This window comes from Symsagittifera roscoffensis, chromosome 2, assembly GCF_963678635.1.
Source record: "Symsagittifera roscoffensis chromosome 2, txSymRosc1.1, whole genome shotgun sequence".
Lineage (NCBI taxonomy): Eukaryota > Metazoa > Xenacoelomorpha > Acoela > Convolutidae > Symsagittifera > Symsagittifera roscoffensis.
Genome location: NC_087063.1, coordinates 41,813,604 through 41,828,681, shown reverse-complemented (window position 1 = coordinate 41,828,681; position 15,078 = coordinate 41,813,604). Strand labels below are relative to the sequence as shown.

Here is a 15,078-nt window from a genome sequence, read left to right as displayed (position 1 = left end):
ACTTAGCCAGCCGCAAAGCAGTGTAGCGCGAAAGATGAGCTCCAAAAAATCGTCCCGCTGAAGATGATTCTCGTATCCAGTAGAACGCTATTGGTCGCTTCCACGGAGAATCGGATCGTGTTTGACGAATTGGTTGCATTGATTTGAAACCTTACTTAACTTACTATATTCACCGTAAATATAGATTAAACAAGATTAATAACATTAAATCAATAAGCAAAAATAATAGACAAAATATAGAAAACAGAGATAGAGCCAGGAAAAACGGAGGAAAACAATCACAAACAATAGAAAAATAAAAACACGCAATAAATACATAAAAACACACAACATATTTGTAAAAAACTCCTGTGGATAACTCCAACAAAATCCTAAAATTACACAATGGGTTAAAAGCGAAATTTATGTAGGCCACTTCAAAACTTTCAAAGAAGACATCATTATAGATGATGTTTAAAACTGAACTTTTTTGAAACTAAAAATTAAGTTTTTTGTTTAAAAAAAAACATTAAATATTTAGTGGTCAGCTAGTGCACACGTACAGTTGAACTCGTCGCGGTAGTTTCCGGCGGGTCCGCAGTCGTTGTACCCGTCACATGTCTTCGCATAGGTGATGCAGGCCGAGGCAGCAGTGCCCCCACAAGCAAACATCTTCGCATTGCTTCCTGCACAAAAGACATGATGAGACAAGTTACCACGCCATTCCTCCCAAAAACAACAGTTTAGGGGACGGAGGTTAACCTGATTGCAAATCAAAGTTTTGGGCCCACCGGAATCAAATAGCTTACCCGCAGCAATAAGCAGTTACAAGGTCAAGGTATGTTGAAACAATAAATGCACGGATATTCAGAAGGGTGCTTAGCAGAGCGAGTTAAATTTTCAAATCCTTCTATTGCTTTAATAAACGACTACTTATTCTGAAGGTTGAGAAACTAACATTCCGTGCTGTTCAGCTTTTTTCTGAGAACCACTTCTGTACCTTAACTAAGACGTGCAGTTTTCTGGATTACTATTTCGCACTTGGAAATGTTGCCTTTGTGCTTGACGCAACCAATAGGACTTTATAGGTACTCTAAGTAATTGCATCGCGTGAGCGTTTACCGGCGGTGGGGTCGGATGTGCATGTTCCGTCGCAGTTCCACTCGTCCGAGTAGTCGCCACAGTCGTTCAAGCCGTCACATATTTCTGCCTCGGTGGCACACTTGGAGGAGGACGCGTAGTTGAGACACTCGAACTCATTCCCGGCACAGTTGCCGGCACCTGTGAGGAAGATAAAAGAAGCCGGAAATTAATGAAAATTGCTCGATCCTGTCTTGCCTTTTACAAAAATGATCGCTAGTAGTACTTTTGGTGATTTTAGTTTGCAATTCCTAATCATTTGTAAAATTGAACTTTAAGCAGAAGATCCACCAACTTATTTTCTGTCGAAAACATCAGGGGTAGCAAAAAAACTAATTAGAAGCAATTTTTTTCAAAGAAACCTTGCTATATGTGCTCCTTGTACGAAACGAGTTTTTAATCCTAAGTTTTTCAACAGAATAACATGACCGCAACTTACAGTTGAATTCGTCTCCGTAGTCTCCGCAGTCATTTTCGTTGTTGCATAGCCTGGCTGCTGCAATACATGTAGATCCGGAACACATGAACTCGTCCTTGTCAGGTGAACAGCCACCTGGGGAAATAACATTTTTGGTTGATATATTTGTCTCATTTATCACGAGTAGTTCTATGACGCCATATGAAAGGTGTTGCAAACATTCTTTTAGTGATCAAAAGGCGTCATTTGGTGCAACAACAACTCCATCCAAGTCACATGAAGGGTACAAACTAGAACATTTATGTATGTTATACATATTCACGTTCTGCTGCACTACTAAATGATTTCACACTTCAGTCTCTAGCTTAGATCAAGGTTGTAGAAACTCCAAGTTTGTAGGTTCTGACAATGACGACAAACGTGCTTAAGCAGCTCATTTCTATATCAAACTTTTTTCCATATGCCCAGTTTATCGGTCGCGGACAAAAGTTTGGCACAATTGCCTAAGTCCAGCCTAATATCCGTAACATCGACCAAAGCAAATAATTTATTTGAAATTAAACAATAGCATCAACTCACATCCCAGCTCGTCTAGGAATTTAGTTCCTCCGCAGTCGTTATGTCCGTCACACACTTTGTCGGTGGCACCTGTGCTGTCGAGACAGGTGTTGGTGTTGTTGCACTCGAACTTAGTGGAGCCAGCCGCGAAACAGGTGGGGCCGCCTGCAGGCGAAGAAAAAGACAGTTAGCGTTGAAATGACACTACAGTAGTTTATCTTAAGATTCGAATAGGAGGGACCAATGAACATAGGCGGGCAATCATCATTTTCATTATCGAAAATGTTTAAATACAACTTTTTACATGGAAATGTTTATTGAAAAGTGTCATTCTTACAGGCCAGTTCGTCGCCAAGGTCGAAACAGTCATTTGTTCCGTCGCACGTGTCTGCTATCGGGATACAAGTGGTGTTGTCGGGACAAAGGAAGTTCGCTCCCACACAGGGTGTCGCCAGACCAGGTCCGCCTGAAAAGAAAAACATTTCAGCTCAATCTTATCCTTCTTTCAGTTTTTCACGAGGAAAAAGTAAAAATAGCAGTCCCATCTAATGATCACTGTATCTACGCGCGCAAAGTTGTGAAGTAATAGTATTTGTTCCGGCTTTCGTAACGAAAGTAACGGAATAATTGTGCTGGGGGTGGTTCTTTTCTTCAGACAAGTTTCGGCTTTTTAACTAGCCATTTTTGACGGATTTTTTAAATATCATTCAGTAGACATTGTTATCCTGAGCTTAAATTTGAAAAAATACTTCACCTTTGATCATTCTCGTTAAGTTATGGGGGTTTAAAGATTGGCATTTCGGCCAATTTGAGACAATTAATGCGCGATAAACTTCCCGCTATTAACGCGTGAGAGGAGATTTATATAATCCGTCTTGTCTTAGAAATCGTTCCAAATTGGTTGAAGCGAGCTTATTTGCCATAACTGATTTCTTACTGGGAGCGAAATTATTCAATTTGTACTTTATATGGTGCGGGTGGGTGATTTTCACAAAAAGTCTCAAATTTGAAAAAAAAAATATATATATATATATTATTCATTTTAAATTTAAGTTTTTCATGTTAATACTCCTCCATAGACCTTAAAAGGCAGTCGGAACATTCAGGGCTTTGCCCTGATACGACCAGCCTTGTTTGATATTTTTGTATAGCAGTACTACCACTCAAGCTATAAATGATAATTTATTCTGATGATCTAAATTAGTACATGCCAAAAGCGATATAGCTTTTGGACATCATTGCTCATTTGTTAGCTAAACTTTATCAAGACTGCTCGTATCAAGGCAAAGCCCTGAATGTTCCCACTGCCTTTTAACGTGTATGGAGCATTATTGTTCCGACTTTCGATACCAAAGTAACGGAATATTTGTGCTCGGGGTGGGTTTTTTTTCTTCAGATAAATTTCGACTTTTTAACCAGCAATTTTTGACGGAAGTTTTTTATATCATTCGAAAAGTATTGTTGTCCTGAGCTTAAATTTGAAAAATATTTCACCTGTGATCATTTTTCGTGATGTTATGAGGGTTTAAAGATCGCCATTTTGGCCAATTTAGGACAATTAACGTGCGATATAATTCGCGCTATTAACGCGTAAGCGAGATTTAATCCGTCTTAGAAATCGTTCCAAATTGGTTTAACGAAGCTTATTTGCCATAATTTATTTGTCACAAGTAGCGAAATCTATCCTTTTGTACTTTATATGGCTTGTGGGGTGATGAGTTTCATAAAAAATTTCAAATTTTTGAAAAAAAAAATTTCATTTTTTTTTACATTTAATTTTATAATGTTATTACTGCTCCATAAGCCTTAAAAGGCAGTTGGAACATTCAGGGCTTCGCCCTGATACGAGCAGTCTTGTTAACATAAAAAATTAAATGTAACAATCAAATGAAATTTTTTTAATGAGATTTTTTGAAGAAATCATCCACGCACACGCCATATAAAGTACGAAGTGATAAATTTCGCTCCTGGTAACAAATTAATTATGGCAAATAAGCTTCTTTCAACCAATTTGGAACCATTTCTAAGACGGATTAAATCTCCGCTTACACGTTAATAGCGCGAAATATATCTATCGCGCGTTAATTGTCACAAATTGACTAAAATGGCAATCTTTCAACTCCCATAACTTTACAAAAAGTGATCACATGTGAAATATCAATTCAAATTTAAGCTCAGGACAACAATACTTTTGAATGTTATTTAAAAACTCCGTAAAAAACGGCTAGTTAAAACGACGCTCCTTAATGGTCTAACTAGGACCCTATACAGGAATTCTTTACAAAACTTTTAATAGGCCGAACTTAAGCTTTATGAAAACTATAAGCAATTTTCTGCTTTTTCATGCACTTTCATTTTGAATCTGTATTATGATGACAATTTCTTGTGGCGTCTAATTCTAAAGCAGGCTAACGCATGGTCACTGTAGAAACTTGGGGCAAAACACTTAAGAATGAAAACGTTTGAATGTCTTTAGAAAAAGTGTGAATGTTGTTAAATAGTAAAACATAAAGAAAACTCCGCGCAACTTACATCCTTGTTCGTCCACGTAGTTGTAAGTGTCCCCGCAATCATTGTTCTTGTCACACACAAGAGCGTCCGAGATACAAGAAGTACCCCCACATTTGATCTGATTGGACGCACAAGGGCTGCACCCCTTCTCGTCCTCGTACAACCCGCAGTCGTTCGTTGAGTCGCAAGTGTCCGATAACAGGACACAGGTGGCCGTCGTCGGACAATAGAAGTATAATTGAGGCGTAGTCACACAAGCTGCGTTACCTACAAGAGGGCAATTTAGAATTATTATCAGAGCAGTTACATGTCGGGGTGCGGTCAAAAAGTAGACAAAGTCGTGAGCCAATCAGAATCGAGGAAAGAAAATATTTCGTGTTTTCTTATTTATCGTGGAAAAAAAATATTTTGTTTTCTTACCTCGATTCTAATTGGCTCACGACTTTCTTATTTACAACTACTTTTTGCTCCGTAGCTTTACATGTCGAATGAAGCGGAGAGGCGAACTTTGCACAACTTCGAATTCAGAAAAAAATCAAAGCACTGCAATTTAAGTAAACGGAAAACAAAAAACTGCGAGAAAGGATAAACTGTGACTAGGATCCGATAAATGTGTGAAATAACTATAAGAAATGCTTTTGTATGAACAACAAAATAAGCCTCCTCGCTAACCTTATTTGCTGGAAATTAGACCACAAATCAAAAATTTCAAAAAAACATTGGAACAGAAATTTCGAAACTTTTTTATGTCGTTCGAATTACGACTGAAAGACCTTCAATTTGAAATATCACTCGACCTATTCCGATGATTATTTGTAATACCAAATTTTGCGTGGAAAAATACAAAAAAAAACTAATTACACCCGAATACAAAATTTCTCCCCAGTCTCAATGCTCGGAACTTTAGGAACGCGTATATCGCTAGTCATTGAATTAGACATAATCGACTAGCGTTGCCTTCAAAAAAAGATACAGAGCCAACAGAAAGTTGGCATACTCAATGAACGCAAGTAAACAGAAAAAAACATGACCTATTTTTTGAAAAAAACCCCACTTTCGAAATCTCAAGAAAAAAAATAGATAGCCTTAAAGCTCTTTGAATTTCTTGAATAACTTCTATTGACACTTTTTTATTTAAAGCAATTCAGTTTGAGAAAATGCATCCATATGAATTTTTTTTATTCCGCTGGAAAATCTGAAAAGTAAATTCCACTTTCGAAACTAGAAGTCGATCATGTTTTTGTGACCTTTACATTTTTGCTGTTCGATCGTGGAGTTTGCCTTCCTGTTAACAAAAAAATGAACTGAACTTTAAAAAAACGCACGTCGAACCGCAAAACCGCAAGCTTGAGTTTTATTCTCAGTGAAGCGCTAGATGAAACTTCCAATAAGAGTTTTTCCGCAGTAAAATGATTTTTTTTACTACTCAAAGGAAAATTTTTAGTCTATTTGATCGATTAGATTTAATGAGGCCTAGTCTTACGCTTAATTAGCCTTATTAGCTGGAAAGTAGACTGATAATTTGAAAACTCCAACAAGACTGCTCGTATCAGGGCAAAGCCCTGAATGTTCCGACTGCCTTTTTCGAGTTTAATGAGCAGTAATAACCTAAAAAATTAAATGTAATAAAATAAAATGGAATTTTTTTTTCGAAAATTTGAATTTTTTTATTAAAATCATCCCCCCACACGCCATATAAAGAACAAAAGGATAGATTTCGCTCCTTGTAACAAATCATTTAAGGCAAATAAGTTTCTTCGAACCAAATTGGAACGATTTTAAGAGGGATTAAATCTCCGCTTACGCCTTAATAGCGCGAATTATATCGCGCGTTAATTGTGCAAAATTGGCCGAAATGGCGACCTTTAAACCCCCAAAACTTAACGAAAAATGACTACAGGTGAAAAATCTTTTCAAATTTGAGCTCAGGGCAACAATACCTTTTGAATGATATTTAAAAATTCCGTCAAAAATGGCTAGTTAAAACGTCGAAATTTGTCTGAAGAAAAAAAACCCACCCCGAGCACAAAAATTCCGTTACTTTCGTATCGAAAGTCGGAACAATAAGTTTTTCACGATTCTAAGAAATTTTATTGCACAATTCAAACATCGTTCGAAGTATGATTCAGACAACTTTATCGTGATATATCACTAGACCGATTCAGGTGATTTTTTTTGGTACCTGATTTGGCGTGGTGAACAAAAAAACACCAGAAGACATAGGTTTCTCCCCAATTTCAATGAAGAGTTATAAAATCTATACGATACAAGTATGTACGAAGCTCCGGCCCTTTCATAACTTCTACGATACAGTTATCTAGAAAAATAAAATTTCACCAGCAGAAAACCTAATTCCTAAAATACACTACATGTTTTTGGAAATGAGTTCGCATTTGTAGAAACAAAGCAATGAAACGATTTGCTCGACACTATTTGAGCAAGCGATGAGCCAGACAAAGACATTGAAACAAAACGCGAAAGCAATAGATCTTTGGAGCAAAAGCTTTAATCTAGTCTAATTAGTCATAGTAAAACTACTGTGACAAGAAGGCGAAAAACCATCGAGGTGGGAAACTGACTACACTTTAGGGTTGAAATAAGGGAACCGATTGAAAAAATTTAATCGATGCACAATTTATCTTGATAGAATATATTCAATGGATCTGTGAAGTCACAAGAATTTTCAATATTGGCATCACATCCAAAGACGATTTATATCTGCTTCCTGCGGAAATCACAGAGCTCGCTTGCAACTTTAGAGTTGATTTTTTTAGCTGATGTAAAACGTAGAAGGACCAGAAATGAAAAATAAATATCATTCTAACAGAACAAGTATTAAGGCTTTAGTTTTTTTCTGTTCCGACCATTGAAAATGGCGAAGAACTATGTATTCGGGTGTGTTTTAGTCTTTCCTTTCTTTTTTAATTGTTTTCCACGTAAAATCAGGTGCCACAAAATAGTCATCGAAGTGAGTTAAAAGATATGACGTGTTGATGCCTTTTCAGTCGTGATTCGAGCGACATTGAAAAATTTCGAAAAAATTTTCCCAATGTCGAGAAAAACCGGTTTGAAATTTTTGAGCAAATAACGCGATCGAGTAACGTTCCGTATAAGAAAATTTAAGCTCAGAAAACATGATTTTACTATAAACAACTTCATATAAAAAAATTAGCGCTACCTTGGCCACACAGATTTTCCAAGAAATGAGAAAAAATTGTGCAAAAAAATAGAAAAATTGTTTAAAATTTGTTTTTTTTTAAATATCTTCTTAATACAATTTTTTGTCTGTTTTTCGTTTTTTTTAAAGCTAACTCTTCACAATTATGCCTAATTGGCTAACTTTCTACTCGTTTATGCAGTTTTCTCATCACTCGATAGGCAAAAAAAGCACTATAATAAAGAAAAAAAATGTGTAGTTTTTTATCAATATGGTCAGAACATTCTGTGCTACGTGCACAGTAACCTTGTATTCTTTTTCTTTTTGTTTCGACTTCCTAATGGTAAAAATTTGAGAAAATTGAGAGTTTTGCGGCCCAGTCAAGGGCTGTGTCATCTAGAACGATCAAAACTAGGCATGACTATGATATGAAAACTAAAGCAGTTAATCAGTGCTGAATCCATACATGCGGCTGCTAACTTGACAAATTATTGCAACATTAAATTTCGTTAGATTCAAAAAATTTCTAGGTCGCGTTGAGGTGGAGTGGTAGCACAGTTTGATGACTAACAGTTTCCTTCGTCCGAGTAGTCTCCGCAGTCGTTCACGCCGTCACACAGCTTCGCGGCATCAACGCACTTCACAGGTGTCGTGGTCCTGCACTTGAACTGTGTGGCAAGGCAGCCATCATTGGTGCCGCAGCCGATCTCATCGGCGTACTTGTCAGTGGGTCCGCAGCTGTTGTACCCATCGCACATGAGGGTTTTGTCGGTGATGCAGGTGCCTCCACCCCCTGTTCCTGCACAGTCGAAGCCATCCAGACATGCAGCAAGGCCTTCAAAAACAGGGCAACTGAAGTCAGTTTTGATTTTTGACCACATAGAGCAAATCAGCTTAAAAAGCCTATCATTCCCTTATGTCTCACAATATGCCATTCCTTTAACAGTCAAAAATATACTCTATGCACGACAAAATATTGACAAAATTTTTGGGTAGCTGCAAAGATAATCGTCTTTTTATGAACGATCATTTCTTATTATTTCATCACTCAAAGCAATTAAAGCGAGGAGGGGCTGCCTAGAGATGACTCACAATTCCACTCATCCTGCCAGTCTCCACAGTCGTTGTTCCCATCGCACACTGTCGACACACACCCCGCCCCATTGTCAGAGGCGGCCCTGATTGCACCCTGACATTTGATCTCATTCGCCGCACATCCGCCGCCTAACACGTGAAATTAAACCCTTGATGACCATTTTCTAGTTACACTGCTGGAGACCTAACCCGCGTGTTAATTAGTCAAACCTTGCCTAAAACAGCTCAACCAACAAACAAAAGCGAACATATTCAAATTCATTACCCGCACTCAGTAAAACGACAAAATAATCGATTATATTACAATTATAATTGTACTTTTACCAATATTATAATTAATTGTAAGCGTCAAATTTAGATGTTTAAACGATTTATAATCAATCAATCTTAATGATAACATTTTTCGTGACATTATAATAAATTATAACCAATTATAATTGATTATAATTTTTCCGAAAATCTCTTATAATCTGTTACAATGATTATAATCCTTTTTTTGTCAAAAATCTATAAAAAAGTTTTCATTGATTGGAAAACTGTTAAAATAATTTTCCCTTTTCCACATAAACCAATGTCTACGAAAAGCATAAAATATAAGCAATTCAGGCAGGTGCAAGATCGAAAAGAAAATAGGCAAACAAAAAGGATTATGAACAATTATAATCGATTATAATGGATTTTTTCTGCAAAACAAATGAATTAGAAATTTGGATAAAAATAATTGATTTTAATCGATTATAATGTATTATAATTGACTAATTTTGATTTCAAAACGAAAGATTATAATCGATTATTAATTGATTATAATCCATTTTTTCTCAATTTTTGTAGGATTGGTACTAAAAATTATATTATAATGGATTCTAACGCTTGAAACTGGATGGGGGTACTTTATGATTAGTTGGGCAAGTGTCAATACCATTGCCCATGAGTAGAATCGATGAAATTTTTTGAACTTTTCAAACCATTTCATTCAATTTGAGCATTTTGAGGTTTTGAATACTTCCAGGTTAAATCCAGTGGCACTTAGCACAGTGGCACTTAGCATAGTGGTAAGGCGTTCACTTTAGAATCGTCAGGTCGTGTAATCGATCCCATGCCATGGCAATGATAGTGTGTGAGGACGAGCTCTCACTTGACCTCTAGCTTCAGGTCTACCACAACCTGACCAAATTTGGCTGCAAAAGTGGTACCACGTGAAAGTTCTAGACGCACAAAAACGGCCTTGAGTCGCAAAAAAGAGCTTCGCTCAACAAAATAACACAGTCTGGAATGTGGGGAGATAATACAAATGGACTATCCTCGACAGGACTGTTAAAGGCCTACTGATAGATCCACTGCGATTCGCAGGAACTACAATTATTATTATTATTATAAATCCGTCGCTCCACTTCTTAATTTGAAATCGTACTTAAAAAACTTATATAAAGACCTAATTTGTCAGCAGAACTTAATACATATTTAGGATTTTGACTTTTGGGTAGAAAGTGTTAAAACTACAAACAGTTTAATAGTGTTGAAGAATATTGAATAAAATGTATTTTTCTGACTAAACTTTGTTTCTTTCAGCGCAAAATCAAACATAACTTTTGCTAGGAAAAAGAAGGTATTTCCTGTAGCTAAAATAGTTCGGATCCGCAAAGTGGTGAAAAGTATTTAAAAGAGGCTTTGAAGAACTCACATGCGAATTCGTCCTTGAACTTGAAACTTGGGTGGCAGTCATTGATTCCGTCGCAAACACTATTGTTGCTGACACACCTGGAATCCGCGTGGGTAGTAGTCGGCGCAGTGGAGCAGAAGAAGTCTGAGACACTTCCAGTGTTGTCAGAGCACTGTCGGTTGCAATTCAACTCGTCCTCCAGGCGGCCACAATCGTTCACTCCGTCACAAACTTTGCCGCCGGCGCCTGCCGCCAAGCATGAGCTGTCAGAGGGACATTCGAACTGGTCTTTGGGACAAGTACCTGCGTTGCCTAAAACGATCGAGGAATTTTCTGACGTCCGATAAAAGGATTAGCAAAAATCTTTACAGTCCGACATAATTAATCTTTTCATTTTTGAATGAAATATTTTTTATACAACGATATAAGCTTTACCATTTCTAATACAGAGGCAATGCTGCGCTTTGCAAACTCCAGCGAGAATATGACAAAAAGCAGCTCTTTTAAATGTAATAAGAAAAAGTAGAAATAAGCCTCGATTTATTAAAAATTCGGCTACGTCTCGAATTCGCTCTCTGAACGATCGCAATCTAGATATTAAGAGTCTCAAGCACTAATCACTCAGCCAAAAACGCTTAGTGAATCAAAAACACTAGCCACAAGTAAAGCAGAGAACAGATGCTATGAAATTTCCAATGCTACAGATAGTGATTATAGCAAAGAGCCACCAAATAAGAGAAGACTTTTAATGAACAACTTTATTTGCGAGTTAGGTTAGAAAAAAGAAGATTCATACTAATACACTACACTGCTTGCAAGTGTAAACACGCAAAGCACCACAAGTAATACAGCAAAATTTGGTTTGGAAGGGAAAACTTAGCTTGTAATTAGTGCGATTAGACACACTAGCAGTTATATCAAGCACTTTTTTGACTTATAATTAAAATATAATCAATAAAACCTATGGATTTCAAAATGTCAAAACAAAAATAGCTTTTGAAGTGCGAATGAATCAAAGTGATATTAAAAACAGGAGATCATTTAGGAGAACGTTTCCATTCTCTGGAAAAAAAGCAAATACATTTTGCGTTTTGTTCTCTCAAAACAAAATTCAAACAAGAAACAGTTGTACAAGTATAAAAAACCTTTTTGCAATCTATTATTCAACAAAAAAGTTGTCGCAATGTTGAGAAAAACCCGGTTTGAAGTTTTTGCTTTTTGGTCTAATTTCAAGCTAACAAGAAGAGGCTAAAGCACGCTTACAAAAGCTTATTGACGCTTGATTTAAGACATTTAATTTCTTAGTCAGCTTATGGAGCTTTTTAGCGCGAATTTGGGAATGATAAACTTCAAAATTCAAAAACTTTCTGCACAAAATTTTGTTGAAAATTTTTCGAAATTCTTCAACAATTTTTTTTTTCGTGTTCCCAGTCATTTGTCTGAAAACTGCTCTCAAATTGGCCTATTTTAGGATGAATGTCCAATATATTTAAGATCTTTTTTCTATCACGCCACGCAGAAAAAACGACACTAATTTTAAGAAAGTTTTTTTTTTGTATTTTTTAAGACTATGGTCTGAACATTCTGTGCTACTTGAACAGTAACCGGTTATCCTTGTTATAACATCTCAACAGATTAATTTTAGTATTTTCTTTTTTCTTCTTCCCTCAAAAAGTTCGTACTGTTTTGAGTTTTGATAAGAAATTTCGAGTTTCTTCAAAAGTTTTTGTTAAAAAATTTGTTAGGAAAATTGTTGAGAAACTAATAAAACAGTTTAATTTTTTCGTTCAGAGAAGTCTGAAACGGACCAGAACGTCTCATGAATATCTCTCAGGCTTTAATTCAATGGTTATAAATGCGGTTTATTTTGTTTTTGGTTTAACAGCCTGAAAACAATTTATCATTTCATTATTATTACTTATCAGCAAAAAAAGAATCGAAAAGAGTCCCTCTATGAGTCAACTTAACTTTAGCCAAAATGTTTTCACTTACATCCCATTTCATCTTCGTAAAATCCACAGTCATTAGAACCATCGCATATAGTTGTGTCGGCCACACATTTAGTGACGTCTTCTTTGCATGCGTACTGGTTCACAGCACAGCCCGAGCAGCCCATCTCGTCCTCGTAGCCCTTGTGAGTGGTGCCTCCTTCGTCCACCCAAGAAGAGCCCAGACAGTCATTCAGTCTAGAAAAAGTAAACAAGCCTTCCACTTGGAGAACCTAATTAAAACTAGCTGCTCAGCACTTGTAGGGCAACAACTGTGATGCCCCTGGTTAAGAATTAAATGCATTTGTTTGTGGTTATTTTCTGTTTTCTAGACTGGGTAATGTTGCCTCACCCTAAATTAACGAGCAGTTACAGTAAAAGGAAGCAAAAACAAGCAAAATGATAAATTACTCGATTCCATCTGACGAAAAAAAAAATCAGGCAATTCTCAAGATTCTTATAGCCAAATTGATGAACAGAACAATAAGACCACATAGTGGTGATTCGATGACTCACCCATTGCAAACTTGATATCCAGCACCACTCGTCTCCAAGATAGTATTGTCGTCACATGTGAACTGTGTGTTGGATGTCAAAGTAGTCGCACAATATTCCTCATCACTGAAGTCGCCACAGTCATTATTGCCATCGCACACCTTATTAGATGGGATGCAACCTGCTGTTGACGTGAAGAGTGCGAAGTAGGGAGCGGCGGGAGTGGGCACGGCAGTCGGGGTGTTGTTATGACACCGGAAGGATCCCACCGCACATCCTCCGCAGCCCGCGGCCTCGTCGCTACCGTCCGGACAATGGTTGACAAAGTCGCACTCCTCTGAAGTCGGGGCCACGCTATAGGTGTTGATTGCATCGTTACACGTCTTCGTGCTCACTAAAATGCAAAAAAAAACGGAATTATTCAATTAAAAGAATTGAACTCAACTCTCAGAGACATTGATTACCTCAATGAAATTTTTTTTAAATGTAATCCATTCCTAAATTTTGTATTTGCGTCATATGAAAGTTGATTAAAACGACATCAAACATGGTTGATAAAAAATGTCGCATATGCAATCATTTTACTTAAGCCTCTAAAAAAGTTTTCCACACTAAAACTAACATCGAAACTTAGACTGATATCCAATTAATTAACTCGAACAGACAAAAACACGGCCAGCATGCAAAACCTGATTGAATTCATGAAGCAACTCTTGTGACCACTTCTGGCCTGAGATCGCATATCTGTCAGCTTTTTCATCTATTTTTGCCATTGGTAACAACAATAAAAAGCTATGAAGTGTTGTTGAGTGAGACTTGATTGCTCAAAAATTGGACCATCGTCTAAATTTTGCGGTATCATTTGCCAAAATCAATCTGCGTCATAAATCTTGTTTTCGTCATATTTTAAGCAGCAAGTTTGCATACACCAAGTTAGCAGACGTATAATTGAAAAATGAGTTGGTCATATGTTATATAATACGCTCCCAATAAATATTTCAACTTAGAAAATGATCGGAAGAAAACCCTGACGTACAAGAAACAATCACTTTTGCATGTCTTGTAATAATTCCTATACTCTTTTTTCAATTTTGAAGAGCGCCTTCATCAGGTTGCCTTCAGTCAGTGACGTGAACAGAATGTGGGTCGGATTTTCAAATAAAAATAATGGAACTTCGTCAAGCTTTTTTTCGTCAAATTGCTTTATTGGGCTCCCCTAAGACCATAAAAATGGCCTACTATCGGTTGAATTTAACCACGGAAGAAACAAAATTTTTTAAAGTTACTTCAGAAACATATCAAACAAAAATGACAATCGAATTTTACAAAAAAAAAGTGTTCGCAGGAGAATCGAAAGATTGGATTGGCTGAAAAGATTTAATATTGACTGAAAAAGTGTCCGCGAACCTGTGTCGCTTATTTCTTAAAATGAAAAGATTATGAAGTAGATGGAATGAACGCAAAAGTTTATCTGATTTTGAACATAATCTGATCACATATTTGACGATCAGTTGGTAAAAACAAGGGGCGCTCACATGGTGCCGCCGTAAAGACAGCTGGCGAGGTGGAGGGCACATCGTCACAGTACGCAGTCACTGTCACTGTATAGCTAGTGCCCGACGTCAGATTTCCCAAAGTCACTGTGGCCGGAAGCACGGAGGCGCTGACGTCTGGAATCCCTGTGTCCCCGTTAGTGTCTGCAGGAGTGAACGTGATGTTGAACTTGGTGGCCGATCCAGTGTTGACGTTCAAGGTCAGTCGGACTGAATCAACCGTCGGGTTGCTGGCGCTGCCAGTTGTCACATCCGGTGCTGCAAACATAATCGGAAGCTCAAAAAGTTTGAAAATGAAATTATCCTGACAGACAAATTTTCCAGTCATATTTTTCAGCTTGAAATGTTAAAATGAAGATATCTAACTTTCAAAATTAATCGAAAAACGCGCATAAGGTCGCTGCAACACAGATATCTACTTAAGAATTTTAATCAGAGAAACGCCCAACAATTAATAATTTCTGAAAATTCGAAGAGCGAACAGACTTTTAAACTTGTTTCATGTCGCCTCAATGCATTTTAAA

General features: G+C 37.0%; 1 protein-coding gene across 1 annotated transcript in view; it reads right to left on the bottom strand.

The window, feature by feature from the left end:
- Nucleotides 1-499: 499 nt before the first annotated feature.
- Nucleotides 500-15,078, bottom strand: part of LOC134839459 (mucin-3B-like) — a 101,429-nt gene continuing 86,850 nt past the window's right edge. The window contains exons 51-62 of the mRNA XM_063855012.1: nucleotides 14,537-14,812; nucleotides 13,023-13,395; nucleotides 12,511-12,704; nucleotides 10,540-10,830; nucleotides 8,856-8,987; nucleotides 8,335-8,598; nucleotides 4,628-4,873; nucleotides 2,433-2,561; nucleotides 2,117-2,260; nucleotides 1,559-1,672; nucleotides 1,102-1,260; nucleotides 500-665 (exon numbers count right to left, since the gene is read on the bottom strand). Of these exons, the coding sequence (XP_063711082.1) occupies nucleotides 517-665; nucleotides 1,102-1,260; nucleotides 1,559-1,672; nucleotides 2,117-2,260; nucleotides 2,433-2,561; nucleotides 4,628-4,873; nucleotides 8,335-8,598; nucleotides 8,856-8,987; nucleotides 10,540-10,830; nucleotides 12,511-12,704; nucleotides 13,023-13,395; nucleotides 14,537-14,812 (2,471 nt within the window). The 3' untranslated portion in view covers nucleotides 500-516. The remainder of the gene's footprint in view (nucleotides 666-1,101; nucleotides 1,261-1,558; nucleotides 1,673-2,116; nucleotides 2,261-2,432; nucleotides 2,562-4,627; nucleotides 4,874-8,334; nucleotides 8,599-8,855; nucleotides 8,988-10,539; nucleotides 10,831-12,510; nucleotides 12,705-13,022; nucleotides 13,396-14,536; nucleotides 14,813-15,078) is intronic.